The sequence below is a fragment of the Thermobia domestica genome, unplaced genomic scaffold (assembly GCF_964235325.1).
Source record: "Thermobia domestica unplaced genomic scaffold, izTheDome1.hap1.1 HAP1_SCAFFOLD_186, whole genome shotgun sequence".
In the NCBI taxonomy this organism is placed as follows: domain Eukaryota; kingdom Metazoa; phylum Arthropoda; class Insecta; order Zygentoma; family Lepismatidae; genus Thermobia; species Thermobia domestica.
The window spans coordinates 261273-276695 of NW_027655916.1; the positions used below are offsets into that span (position 1 = coordinate 261273).

The window sequence follows — 15423 nt, forward strand, 5'->3', positions numbered from 1 at the left end:
GTGATAAAATTGTAATTTTTACCTATGCGACTTCTTTCATGAACCACCACTGCAACCTCTTAAGTTATGTGACTTTTTCAAATTGATAAAAGATTTCAAGTATTTTGTATTTGAATTGATTAGACGCGTCTTTGTTCCAGAAGAGAGCAGTGGCCTCTGTTCACGAGTTACTCCTGTTGGCAGCAACTGATTCAACAGACACGGAATCTAAGTAGGGACCATGCGGCGCTTAGTGAGGTATATTCTACACATCTCGTCAATCGGTTATCGCAGGTGATGGAAGATGTGCAGCGAATATACAGACGGGTAAGTTTTCTTTTTTCTTTTTAATGAGATTGAACTTCGATATATTTTTTTTTCTTTTATTTACAGGATGTGTCTTAAAATCTTCACCCGATTTCAGTGTTATTGCTTAAAAACGGTTATTGTGCTGCCAAAATGTCTTGAGCCGTGGCAAAAATGCGAACTAAAGCTCACACCCCGACACCCCCACGCGCTGAACCAATAAGGGTTCAGCAGCTGCTAAGCGAGGGAGCCTTAGCGAAAGAGAATGGAATTCCTTCAGCCGATAGCAGCACCTGAAACGGAAGACTAGGTGTCAAGTCAATGTGGTATATTTATAGTCGTATTTGAATAGAACGAGGGAGTGTTCAAGTTCTTACACATATGATCCGATTTCAGAGGTTTTTTTAAAGTACGAATTTGTTACAAAATGTGAAGTAATTAGAGTTAAATCAAGTTTTCAGTTCACAAATGTTCAATGTTGCCTCCTTTGACCGCACGATACACTTGAAGTCGATAGCTGAGCTCTTCTTATTCTGTTGAACACTGACAGGAATTGGCGAGTTAACTAATAGTTGGCAGAAGATGTTATTAACGTGTGTCACTCTGCATACTAGTGACATCTCCCACCAGCTAAACGTAACTAATGAAACGTAATTGTAGTAGACGTTTAATTCAAATCTGATTAAGAGCTACTCTGCATTGTGATGTCCGTGAATTGTGAAATTTGTGTATTTGCGAAAAAGAACTGGGATTAACTTCTAAGAACCAGCAGTATACAGGGTGTTACAGAAATGTCATAATATTTTGGGAACATTCCTTACACCAAAATAAGAAGAAGAAGAAGAGTACATATGGACCTGTACTCAAAAGTGGATAGTTTCGGAGTTATAGGGTACCGTAAACGTGAAACAAGTAAACTTTAGAAGTTTATAGCTCCACTACTGAGGGACCTATCGTAGTCTCGTTAAGATATCACTAAGGAACTGGTATGTGAACTATCCAAATATCCATGTTTAAGAATGCACCCTATTTGCACACAAATTTTGAGAGAAGTAGGTGGAGAGTGACCTTCAAAGTTCATTTTTCATGTTTTAGGTACCCTGTAACTACGAAGCTATGCACTTCCGACCACAGGTCTGTATGAATTTTCTTTTTCTTATTTTGATGTGAGGAATTATTCCCAAAATATTGTGACAAACCTTTGTAACAACCTGTATGAGAATTTTAGCAGGAAAGGATAGTTTTTTTCCCCCTCTTTTTCATGTGAATCTTCAGGTATTTTTATTATGAAAAATAAAACTAGGGACTTTCTCTATAAATGTCACAACAGGGGAGTCAATTCCAATTCAGTGTTCAGTAATGTCATAATGTACAGTAGAGTACTTGTCCCATACCCAGTAAACTGAAGAAATAGGAATTCGGAGGAAACCAAGCAATTTAGTGTTGTCAGAACAGTGGTAGTAGGCAAAGATATCGAAGATGGAGTTTATGGTCTTGTAGGAACGCTACCTGTAAATTCATGACTAATCACTGCGAACACTTCGCAGCATCTTTACGGATTGCCCCGCCATTCCTGTCATTGGCTCTTATGGTTCTCACTGCCAACAGAAAATACTGCTCTGACGTCACAAATAGGTCAGTTGCAAATAAGTTGCAATAAGCTCACATATACTCGTATCAGAAGATGACGTAATTAATCTATAGACACACATTTATATTTATTTATTTATTTATTTTATTTGAAACTGGAAATTTTACAGTAATCTAATAGTAATTCTTACAGGATTATAACTAAAATAGTTGCAAAATTTGATGAAAATAGTGTAAAATAATGAACTTATTATTCCCTCGTCATTCATTTTCTGAGTTTTATTAAGCGAATGTGATCGTATTTAGTAGAGTCATTCAAATAATTTAATTCAATTTAATAATCGTTTCTATGATTAGTATTTAACAACTGGTTCTATAACTTGTATTTAACAGCCGGTTCTATGATTAGTATGGTAAGTTGACTCACTAGCCTATTAATATTATTACTGTATGATTATATGAGGGGTTCTGGATAGTGAGCGCGAACTGAACATCGGGCATTTTTTTTTTTTTTTTATTTATATATTTGTCCAAACTGATGTGTGGCAGTTACAACACATGCATGTAAGTAAATTGTATGGAGTTCGCTCTTCATACCTATAATAACAGTAATAATAACGTTTTGTTGAGTTTGTCCTTAAAAAAAAAGCTTAAAATGAATTTTTCAAAGAAGAAATCTTCTGACCAGAGTATATACACTTGTTTATTAAAAACTAAATTGTAGTGTAACGGTTTCGACAACTTAACGTTGTCTTCATCAGACACTAACGATGAAGACAACGTTAAGTTGTTGAAACCGTTGCTCTGTAATTTAGTTTTTAATAAAGAAGTGTATATACTCATGTCAGAAGTGTTTATTATTTCTTTAGTGAGTTCCAGAGTCGTGATGGATAGAGTTGCAAGAAATCTTCATTGAGTTCGCCCTTACCACCAAGAACACCTCATATTATTATGCATTTATAATAATAATAATAATAATAATAATAATAATAATAATAATAATAATAATAATAATAATAGTAACAGTGGCTGGGATTAAGTCATACACCATACTCTAGGATCACCCAGAGGTGGAAAGACAGCTTTAACAACCGGTTCCGAGAATCGGAGAAATTTAACAACCGGTGTGAACCGGTTAAATGACACCAGTGATCGTACTTTTAGATTTCGTGACTCTTTTTGTGTTTTGTACAGTTATCATTTATTATTAGTAGTTATTCCTGTGAGAATTGCACGTGTAATTCGTTAAATAACGAATAAAATAACACTAGTAATTCATCAAACATTAACTTACAAAATATATTCATGTAAAGAAAGTATAATTTTAGAAGAAAAGAAAGACTCCCACTTTTTATTTCAGAAATGGCGGTAGCTAGTCATGTAGGTTGCTATTAATTATCATTAATACGACCAAAGAGAGGGCAGGAGGCTATTACTTACTTATGGACACGTGAAATTCATCTCGTTAATGTATTTTTGGGTTGATGAGAGATTCATTGTGCATTTACTCATCCGAATATTAAATAATGAGGCTATGAACCCTGATGTTTCATTTGTAATTACTTACCACACCCATTTCACCTACAATCCACATAACATAATGCATTAGCTTAATGGCATATGTGCCGTATATAGCATGTGTAAATGTCTTTAGTATGTATATGAATGACTCACCGGTCAGCGCCTGTCAAGAGTTTTGTGCAAAAATTACATCAAAGGAAAATTGAGTAGAGCGGCAGGACTTTCTCAAAGGGATACATTTTGGGTTTTGGGCTGTTAATTGGAAATTTTCAATGCATGTTTAAGCTGATCATGTGAGGGATACTACAATTAAGCCAGTGGTGGCTCTTGAGGGAAGCCACATCAATAAAAAGTAGGTTTACCGCTTTATGATTATTAAGGTTGGTTTAAAGGGACAAGTTTTGCCGATAGATAACACTACTGTCTTCGTATCTCTCCCATGTATTTTTTATCTTTCACGAAAATTCATAATTTCTCTTACAAATTTCAACCTACAGACTTCAAAATTTTAGAAAGGGAACTTCATAATCTGTCAAAGGCAATAGTCCGTGCCGATTTTTTATTTAAAATTTTCTTCATTGTTGAAATGGCTTGATTGTTGAAATGGATATCCAAACCTTTAACAATGGAATTGTTTCAACAATGAAGAAAATTCTAAATAAAAAATCGGCACGGATTGTTCCCTTTAATAGGTTATGAAGTTCCTTCTCTAAAAAATTGAAGTCTCTAGGTTGAAATTTATAAAAGATATTGTAAATTTTCGTGAAAGGTAAAAAATACATGGGAGAGATACGAAGACTGTAGTGACATCTATCGGCTAAACTTGTCCCTTTACACTAACCTTAAGTATTCTGCGTATCGGCAGGTCCTGAGACTAATAGGAGGTTCCACCCTCCTGAAAATATTTCTTCCACGTTTCTCGATCTTCAACTTCTTCTTCCAGCTTCCAATATTTTCTTCTATTTTTCAAAACATCGATCAGTTGTGTCCTTCCTATTCCTTCCTTTCCTTCCATCTTTTTCTTGAGCGTTATGAAGAGAACATTTTCTTTGCACGATTGTCCAATCTACTTGGTCCTATGAAGGATGCTGACTGAAAGCTTTCTCTTCTCTTCTGCCTGTTTTAAAACATCTTAGTTTATCCATTTTATCTTCTTTATCTTCCTCCAATAGTACCATATTTCGAAGCTCTCTAAATATTTTTCTCTAACTTCCAATACTCCGTATATAGCACTTGACCAGCTTTTTCCTTACTACAGTGTTAAACCTGCTAGTTAGAAGTGATCTCTTGTTGAATCCCTCATTTTTACTGGTAATTCTTGACCTGAATTCTTTGATGCAGTAAGTCTCTCTTTTCAAAAGACTTCCCAGATATTTGAAATGACCTGTTCAAGCTCTTTTGTTCTACTCTGATCCGTAAGGATGTTTTTTCCCAGAATATACTCTTGACCAGGGCCGACGCTAGAAGTTTTGCCGCCCTGGGCGGTACTTTCACATGCCGCCCCTTTATTATATTCTTTCTCAAATTTTGCCGCCCATGTATTCTTTTCTTTTTTCAAATTTTGGCGCCCATCAGACTTGCCGCCCTGGGCGATGGCACGGCTCGACCCCCCCTCGCGCCGGCCCTGCTCTTGACTCCATATTGTTTCCCAGCATTAACTATTCTATTCATCATCTGTATTCATTCAGTTCTGTTCGGTAATAATCTGTCTGCTTTCGAATTTTAAAATCTCCTATTTCTGTTAATGCTTTCTTCATTAAGCATTGATTAATGAACATTGAATATTTCGGGTGGCATACTACATCCTTGCCTGACTCTTCACTCAGTCTCGACAGTATTGGATTCAGGCGCCACTTCATTCTTTGTTTTGTGTATAGATAGGGAATGAGTCGACGATCCTTCCAGCTGACTCCGATTTATTTAAATATTTTCAGAAGTATGGTCCAATTGATTCAGTCGATAGGTTTTTCCAGTCGAGGAAAGCAAACTTAGTTTTGTATATAAATGTCTCAGTTCTGTATATAAAAAAGTAGAACAATAAATAAGGATTCCCCCCTCCCATAAGTTATAGCGTTAAAATTGTATATTTTTAGCGATATGACTTCTCTCAATAGCCGCCACTGAACTGAGCTAAGGGGTTTATTCAGATGAGCCCACAAAAAGTTATAACGCAAAGTATGTCATTGAACATTTCCTGACTCACTAAAATTTCAAAGTGCATCATTAGGGTAAGGGGAGGTTAGAAGGCAAAACCATTGAGTAAATTTCAAAATTCAAGGTTCAAAGCGACAGTTGAAAACTTTTGCCAATTTTGTAAAGTGGTTTGAATAGTTTCTATAATATTTCTCCTTGGTGCTTCATCGCGATTGCTAAGACTGATGGTCTCCACTGAAACGATTATATTACTCATAAAGTTATTTATTTATTTCATTTGTTTCTCACTATCAAATCCCAAACGAGAGTTAAAGAAGTTACTTTCGACATACAAGCATAAAGATGATTTTAGCTTCAGAAAGTAACACTCATTGCAACATAACTGCTAACTATTTAATAATAATAATAATAATAATAAATCTTTTCACGAACTAAAAGATTTATAAAAGTAATTGGTATCGATGGAGTTTTCGTGAGCCCATCTACAACACACAGCACACTGTATCAACCTTTAATTTGAACTTCGTTCTCTTTTCAATGAAGGCAATTTGAGCAGTAGTTCTAAAATTTTAACAATCTATCAGAAGCATGTAACAAAGAGGATTTATTGTTAATTTGTTTTCTTGATCTGAAAGTTTAGCACCTAAGTTTCTAGTGACACAACTCTCAGCTTACTATTTGAAGTCTGATATAGTCCCTATTAAAAATTGAAATTTGAATCGTTTATGTTATTTTATACTACATAATATTGGCTTTTTCATTCCAGTGTCGAGAAATAGGATATGAAACTCATGAAGAAATTCTGCGTGTTCTCCATGAGTTACATACGACGATGAAAACTTATCACAACTACCAGGGTGAATGTCGACAGGCTGAAACCAAGCTTCGGCTAGCTGAGAACCAGCGGTTGAAGTTGGAACAGAGTCTTCCAAAGGAAAAACTGGATCGCTCAAAAAAGTATCGGCTTATTGAGAAGGAAGTCCAGAAGGTAACCACAATTAAGCATATAAATGAAATTGTTTAACTTCGCAGCTATTTTAAAACTATAGCGTAGGTTATAAGTGTTGTTTATTATTATTTTATAAGTTGGACTTGGGGATGGCGATTAACTTAAATAAACTAGCGACGTAGTATTGCGTGATATTGTTGTTAGTTGTATATCAACAATATACGAGGAATATCCAGAAAGTAAATTCCGAACGTGTCCCAAAATTCTACAAATGGTCAGAACGGACCGTGCTCATGCAGGAGTGGAGGAACACATAGCCCTAACCTGGCAGTAGCGCAGTTGTGTGAAGTCATTGGTAGTGGTGTATGGTAAACATCAGCCGCATGCATACAGACTCCCACCGAGTGCAAAGTACGCGCGGTAGTCAGGTTTTTCCATGGTAAGAACCTGTCGGCGTCAGAGATCCACTGGCAGTTAAGTGAAGTGTAAGGACCAGATACCGTGTATAAAGTTAAGATCAGAACACGGTCAAACAATTCACAGCAGGCCTCACCAATGTGAACAATCAATGCCGTAGGGACCAACCACGGCTGGACCATCCTCCCTAAAATCAGATCTCTCGCCAAGTGACTTCTACCTCTTCTTCCATCTGTAGGAATTCCAGTACGGACAACGTTTTGACAGTGCAGCTGAGTTGCAAACAGTTGAGACATCCTGGTTCCAGTCCTTGGCCACAGAACTCGGACATATACATACAAAAGCTGGGCCTTGTTACGGCAATTGCCACAAGAAAGATGGTGATGTTGAAAAGTAGGTTATGTATTACCAGATTTTGTTGCGATCTTTCGTTTTTCAGCCCATCAAAACTTATTTTCTGGACGTGCCTCGTATTTATATAACTTAAGTTTTAATTGTTTTTAATATCGATCCTGAATATTGTTACTGTTCTGGATATGGCACAGGAAACAAGTAAATTTCAGAAGCTTGTGAATAAAACATTGCTTAGTGCAAGTCTACGAAAAATATAAATGAATTTGTGAAACGCAGAAAATAGGATAAAACGAATTTTCGCTATAGGAAAAAATCTATGTTCAATATATGGACAATGATAAAGTTTGCTAAACATTGTCTTATGTAGGTGTTCTAATCAAAAGCAGGTTCTATCGCATTTACCCTTAAAATAAGTAGGTGGAGTTACGAAGCTACCAGAACATGAGTAGAATGAATAGGTAATTTCGGACGTCCTCCAATGAGAGGGTTCAGCATACAGTGAATAAAAAGCGAAAATACTGGTAACCCACATTGAGCAACCTGGGTCGGCCCACTCCTTGAAATCATCAGTGAGTCGGATGATTAGTTCAGAGTTTCCACGGACCTGGAAAACTTAGAAAAGTCAGGGAATTTAGCTTACTCGTAAAGAGTCCAGAAATAAAGTTTGTGTTTTTCATGAAAAACTGAAAAAGTCAGGAAATTTTAAATACGAATTTTTATTTCTCAGAACCCATTTCTCTTTTTTGGTTTACTCAGGTATATAGTAAAGGATATTTATAAAATAAATTAGTGTGTTTTGCGAAACTTTTCTCTCTCTCTCTCTCTCTCTCTCTCTCTCTCTCATATATATATATATATAATGTGCTTTTTTCGAAGTATTGAGCCTTTTGCCACGAGGTGGCGTTAGTAAAAATGAAATAAAGTGTTTAAGTTTAATGTCCCACGATTATGCCCTTTAGGCTAAGGGAAACGATGATTAAAACAAGTGAATGATGATGGAAGAATTGATAGAATGAGAAAGTGGGAGGAAACGAGAGTACTTCGAGAAACCCCGCGCGCGATGTTGTCCACCACAAACTTGTTTGGTCTGGGATCGAACCAGGGACCCCACACACCAGACGAAGCGCTCTGCCACTGATCTCTGTGCCTCCTAAGTGCAAGCAGAAATGATCTAGATGAGGTTACTGTAAGTTTTATGTATAAGAGAGCAGTCTTTCATATTGCAATTGTTGCCAGAGTGTGCTTTAGAGATAGTATGATCAAGACTTAATTTTCTTGAAGATAACTCATAGAAACCACGAATTCCTTCTCTTTCATTATTATTATTATTATTATTATTATTATTATTATTATTATTATTATTATTATTATTATTATTATTATTATTATTATTATTAATAAAGTATTCTGTCTTTCGGCAGGTCCTTGGACTGAGTTTTTTCAATTTTAAATTTAGGCCTGGAAATGTTTCTTCCACGTTTCTCGATCCTCAGCTTCCTCTTTTAACTCCCATTGTTTTCTTGTATATTTCAAATCATCGATCAGTTGTGTTCTTCCTATTCCTCGCTTTCCTTCCATCTTTCCTTCTATGGCGGTATGAAGAAGACAATTTCTTCGCAGGATGTGTCCAATGATGCTTTTCTACGAAAGATGCTGGCTAAAAGTGTCCTCTTCTCTTCTATCCGTTTTAAAACATCTTCGTTTGTCTCTTTCATGTAAAAGGAAATTTCAGCTGTTGCTAAGGCAATCGTCAAAATCTAAAATAAGTAGAAGAAATTAGCAGTTGCTGCAAAATGTTGATCGTATTATCTTTTTAAATGCAAATACTATACTGTTTCTCTACTCTTCAAATATATTTCGTATGATAAATACGAAAATCACTTAAATAATTTTTTAAAAAAACTGCAGAAATCGCTATTTTTTAAACTTCAGGAAAAGTTGCCAGCACTCCGTACAGGTGCATACTGCCAGAAAAAGGTCTTTGTTAATTACTGTTATTTTTATTTCTCCTGCGCAAAAGACAATCTATAATAAAAGATTGTGCTGTTTATAAATTTAATCAGCTATAAGAATAAGAGAATTTAACGGACCGGAACTCTGCTCTACTTATTTTTTTTATACTTATATTTGTCTAATATTTCTTAAAGATACTGTATAGATGACGAGCTGTATCCCATTATCAAAGATGGTGGTGTAAAACGTTAAAAAGCTGTTTTTATACTACCAATTTGGGAATCCAGAATCTAAAAACTACGAAAAGTTCGACGCAGTTAACTCCTCAGCATATGTTTAGTTCTTTGAACTCATTTTCTGCGGTTACGTTTCCTGTGTGTATGACGTCACATATAAGGATAGAGGTTTTGATAAACAAGATTATTTTTAATTACGTAAGGAAGGTTAATAATATATAAACGAAACTAATGCCTTTTAAAGGGTATTTTCCTTAATATGTTTAATGTATTTCAACACAGTGGTAATATTTATGCCCAAATGAGAAAATACTAAACTATTGCTAGTTATGGGTTAGCTATTACCGTGAATAGTTGAAGGTAATAATTTGGAACCATATTCAAAGTCTAAGAAGGATGTGAAAGCGTTCTTCCAATCAAACTGGATAGCATTCTTTTTAGAGAAGGAAAGAGACAAAGATTTTTTTTTAAAAAAAAGTACGTTTAATATCAGATACACCAATATTTTATCCAGTAAAAACGTCTCGGATTAAATTAACCTCGATGGTCTACTGGTTAGTGTGCGCAACCTTGGTGCACGTGTTCTCAGATTTTGCTGGTTGGAGAGCATTGTGAACCCACTACGGTGGTTTCGATCCCCCTTAAGCTGTAGGTAGTGCCGTACTGGCCAGAGGAGAAACCGAGAAATTTCCCGGTGGGCTTTGGACAGTGAATTTTTTAGTTTGCCCTCCGCCTCGTCTCGTAAGTAGCGGTATATGTACAAAAAGGCACACACTCCTCAGATACGGGAATAACGAAACAGAGAGCGATAACACGTCGAGTATCGACAGTACAGTCAGTTAAGCCCAGATTAGCGTTGCCAGTCCATGATGTTCCGAAAACAGCCTTTCACATTTTTCGTAATTCAGTTTTTGAAAGATTCCTGATTTCCCACTCAGCTTTATAATTTTGTTAATATTCAAGTATTCAGCTAAATTGAAATCTCAAATGATGCCGTAACTTGAAACTAAATAATAGTTTACATTCTACATCACCGGTGTTTCCGCATATAAAATAGTTTGGGTTCCATTGGGGCCCTGAAACTTAAAAATACAAGGGGGCCCATCAAAAAATTCTATAATGGGCCCTCTCTCAACATATTCAAAACGGTCAATGAATTATATAGGAGTGATTCATGTAATGTTTTTTAAACTTTTATTGTGAAAATGTTTCCAGTAATTTTTAAAATTTTTGGAACCCCCTTGGTTACTGTCCTGAAGCAAAAAATGAAAACTTGATCCGAGTGATACTGCCGGCCTCCCTTTTATTATCAGGGGAGGGGGCAGTACGCACATGTGAGTGGACCCTTAGAAAGCCCGATGGTAGAACTTCTGCGATGAGCTTTTGTAAGTCAGAAATTTTCTGCAGGAACTTCACAGAAGAAACATTTGTGATAGTTAAAAATACGCTTTACAAGACGTAAAAAACAGTTCAAACTATATTTATGCGAGTCGTCTGTGCATAGCAGGCAGTAGTCCGACATCTACACATGGCAGGCATGTTTTTATACTTTTCTGTTGGCTATCTTTTTTTTTTTTTTTTTTTTTTTTCTGGCAAATTTTCTGCGGTCACATCGCAGATCGCGGCATGTTCTGCTATGGGGTTAGAAAGTACCTTGCTGATGAACCCCTCTGTTGCAGTACGGCCCTGGCTGTAGGTCCACTTCTCATACAGCCTCAGTGTTCAAAAGGGAAAACGAAATTTCAGCGAACGAACGAATGGTTTAAATTATTCAAGGAAGATCATTTTAGAAGCAACTTGAACTACCCTTTCATATGCATAAATTTGCGAGATTCATCATGGGAACTGCAATTGATTCATTTCTCCCGATCTCTCCGTCCTTATGGAGTTCCACAAAAAATATTAAACCACACTTGAAGTAAAACTGTTGTATCATATAAATTAAATATCTATACCCCTGCTTCAAATCCAGGTTTCTCACCAACCTGGAAAAGTAAGGGAATTCAGCGTACTCGTAAAAAGTGCTAGAAAAGACAGGAAATTTTAAATGTTGATTTTATTTTTAGAATCCCTTTTTCTTTCTGCCTTACCTGGTTGTTTGGTAGGAGGTATTTTTTAAAGTAAATTTGTTTTGTAAAAATCTCTACTTACACATATGTTACACTATATACATGTATGAGAAACCCTCTGGTGAAGAAAATATAGGTGCTTTTTAGCACTATATAATTTGTAAAGCCAGTGCCGTCCCAGGAAGGGGGAGACGACGGCCCCGGGTGCCAAAGTAAGGGGGCTCAAAATTCAGAAGCAAAAAAAAAAAAAAAAAAAAAAAAGAAAGAAAAAGAGAGGGAAAACTTTACTCATGTTAGGAAAAGGCATATGCACATATATGAAATTGAAGGAAAAAAGTAATAAAAAGTGCTCAAAATCAGGGAAAAGCAGGGTTATTTTTGAAAATTTTCTCACGCTTCGCGCCAACCATGATGGTACTTCGCGGCTGGTTTGTCAATGTCACTCGTATGTACGGGGGCGCCGTCGTATACTCTCTCCCCGGGCGCTGATTTTCCACGGCATCGGCACGGCACTAAACCGTAACCTGGAAAAGTTTGGGAATTCATGTTGCCAAAATAAATGAAAACCCTGTAATTGTGATGAGCAAAATTCAAATTATCGTATTAGAACATTAAATAATATATCTTGTTTATACAGAAATATAGGTAAACTAACGTTGTAGTATTCAATATTGTTTTGTGATGTATAATTTCTATAACTGTGTTGTTCTTTGTTCTTTATCGAAACTCTGTGTTCTTTAATAAGGACAAGTTAGGATTTTTTAAGTACTACAAATAGTAAATTTCGGGCTCATAGGCGCCAACTATGAGGGGGCAGGACACTTTTGCTCCCCTCCAATATTTAAAGATGGAGTCCTCGCCCACTCAATATAATCCAGTCGAGGAAGAATTAGCAAAGAGGAGCAATAATTTCTGTCGTAAACTTCGTCGTGCCATTAATTCAATATTAGGAACAGCCTTCTTATTCGATAGAAAATGCAGTTTGCAAAACGGTGTTTTTAAGTAGAGCACTAAAGCTTCAGCCAATACTCTGGCAGCACTGATATGAAAAGTAAAGATGAACGTGATACGCAAAGTTGCAGTGTAGTTCTCAAATTTGGAACTTGAATTTGTTTTAATGCCTTTAAGCGAATTTGATTTAGGTTGTGAATTTCGCAACGGAGTAATGGACCGAGATATGGGAGAGGGAAAGGGGCACAGTTGATAGAAAACAGCTGAATATGATTATATATTTATTCATTGTTTGCCCCCCTTCCAATATTTTCTTCAAGTCGGCCCCCTATGTTCGGGCTTCTCAACAGTAAATGGCTAACATTAGTGCCTTTAGTACGGAAAATAGGGTTCGATTCCCGGAGAGAGTTCATGGTTTGAATTTCACGTTAAGCTATAGGTTTACGTGTCATGTAGCCTTGATGCTAAAATAGAACTCGAAATTTCAAACCTTGGCAACTAAGCGGTAAATTTATGCGTCTATAATAAAAGGAACACCCTACCCTTTAGTAAATTTAAAATTTGTAGTACCTACAAATTTGTAACCTATACAGTTAAGTACTCCAATGAAGATAATACAAATTAGTTGTCGGAATTACAAGATATGAAACCAGAGATGGAGTGGGTCAACATGTGACCCACTGCGACCCACCATCTACCGTGACCCACTCTGACCCACCGACGCACTGCTCAGTGCATTGTAAACAGCATCTTCTGAACACTGGTGAATTTGTCTACATAATTCTTTCAAGGTCTCCATTTTTCTTTCTTTTTCATTTGTTTTTATTTACTTACCTGAGATGAGTATGTCTAAGTGAAAAAAAGAACTTCAGACACATTTGGATATTGATATTTGTAATCGTAATAATAGCAATAGGATTTACTACGTGGATTTCTAGACATAATCGAACTTTACACTTCTTTTTTCTTTACGTTGGCCTAGTTTTACCTTGATTTGAGACTTTCAAATTTCATCCTATTTTCCATTGAAAAGTATCTGTAATTCAGCAAGGAAATAATTATATATGATAGTTAGATTGAAATTCGTCTAATATGACCTATGACAAACACTTTAGCATTTTATACCGTAAAGGTCAAATCCAACGGTATTGTAACAGAGCGGTGTTTGAGTGATTGACCGTAGAAATTAAAACTTCGATTAGCCTTGTTTTATTTCTAGTGTAAACTCTTTAGTCAGTGGAGAGGAGGGCGTGGGTCATGGGTGAGAATTGATGGTAAAGGGTTTTGGTGGATGGTGGGTTGGATTGAGTCATTGTGGATGGTGGGTCAGAGTGGTTTACTGTGAGTCAGTAAGTCGTAGGTCAAGTTTTCTGCCATCTCTGTACGGAATAATAATATATACACTGCGAAGTCAGTTTTAATGTTATTTTGTGTATAGTATGAATTCTTTGCCTACCATAACTTCTATATATTTTCACATTGTTTTTAATATTAATGTGAATATTTTAACAAATAATTACACCAGCCCTCCCCGCTGGTATAGTAAGTAGAGCAATTTGCCTTTGATGCGCGTGGTCCCGGGTTCGATTACTTGTGGGAGTCCTAAAATTTGAACTGTTACGATGATTCAGATTCTACTTTGAACCATAAATTCACGTCTCAGGTGGCCTCGGTGCTGAAAACGGACGCTAAACTCTTAACAGAAAAACAATGTGTACACCAAAATAGTTATTAAATACTCTGTATGTTTGTTGTAGATTTACCCAGCAATAACTTACTTTTACATAGAAACATGTTATATGCCACTGCTTTGTATTATTAAATGACCCTTTTTTAAGAGTGAAATACAAAGTTTTGTGGATATTGCTTAGCTCAAGCATTTATACGTGAGCTTAAGGTTCTGAGATGATATGACGCTGAGAAACTGGAAGATTGGGAAAGACAAATAAATGTTTTGAGAGTAAGATTTGCGAGAAATTTGTAACATTGTCTATCTTCGTGTAGCGTGTCAGTGGAAAGAACCAAATATTATATTGAACAAACCTGGGTCCTACAAACTTTTATGGTTGGCGGGGATGACACATTTCCAAATGAATCTGTAAAAGTTCGAATGATAAATTCTAGAACACAGGTTTTTATTATAACCTTTAGTAACAAGACAAATAATTTTACTTATGAAGTATTCTAAGTAACGAAGCAGTACTAATTAAGATTCTTATGTACTAATTAAGATTTTTTGTGTCTTTATTTTCTAAAGCGAAAGAACAAATACAATGATGCGAAATTGAAGGCGTTGAAAGCAAGAAATGAATACGAGCTATGCATGGAGGCAGCGAACACTACAATTCACAAATATTTTGTGGATGATTTGTCTGATCTCATAGACGTAAGTAATTGTAATATTGACGTCATAGTTTTCCTATATTAAATTAGTTTCATGAAACTATTATTTATTATCTTTCAATTTATTTTCAACTTTAATAAAAGAAGAAATATACCTTAAGTATATTGAGGCAACAATCTTTATATTCGAGAAATGCAGGCAATCTGTTTTTCCATAATTTTAGTACAGGTGAAATGAATTGGGTTTAATTCCAAACAGTGAAAGTGTACGAGTGAAATAGTTTTCGGTTTTAAGCTGCTGCTGATCGGAAAATTTCTGCGCACTGACTGCAGATGTATGGCTCTTAGTAATGTACTACTTGTAAATCAAATTACACCTATACCTCTAAAAATCTTCATCAATGTATAAAGCGTATGCAAAAATATTTAGACATCTGTAGAGAGCAGCTCAAAATGATGATCGAGTTCCTGAACACGCTGTAGACACACACAGATCATACATTAAAAAATCTCTCTGGATTGTATAGTATAATAATAATAATGTGCTCCCTGTGGTTCATAGTGGTGGTCAAGTTGATGTGATTTATCTGGATTTTGCAAA

The 15423-nt window shown here is 35.9% G+C and overlaps 1 protein-coding gene across 3 annotated transcripts in view; it reads left to right on the forward strand.

The window, feature by feature from the left end:
* Positions 1-15423, forward strand: part of LOC145676512 (SLIT-ROBO Rho GTPase-activating protein 1-like) — a 251693-nt gene that overhangs the window by 186698 nt on the left and 49572 nt on the right. For 2 of the 3 annotated variants that reach the window (XM_081747334.1, XM_081747332.1), the window contains exons 3-5: positions 141-306; positions 6317-6538; positions 14737-14865. In XM_081747334.1, the coding sequence (XP_081603460.1) occupies positions 141-306; positions 6317-6538; positions 14737-14865 (517 nt within the window). The remainder of the gene's footprint in view (positions 1-140; positions 307-6316; positions 6539-14736; positions 14866-15423) is intronic. The other variant, XM_081747333.1, reaches the window with a different exon arrangement.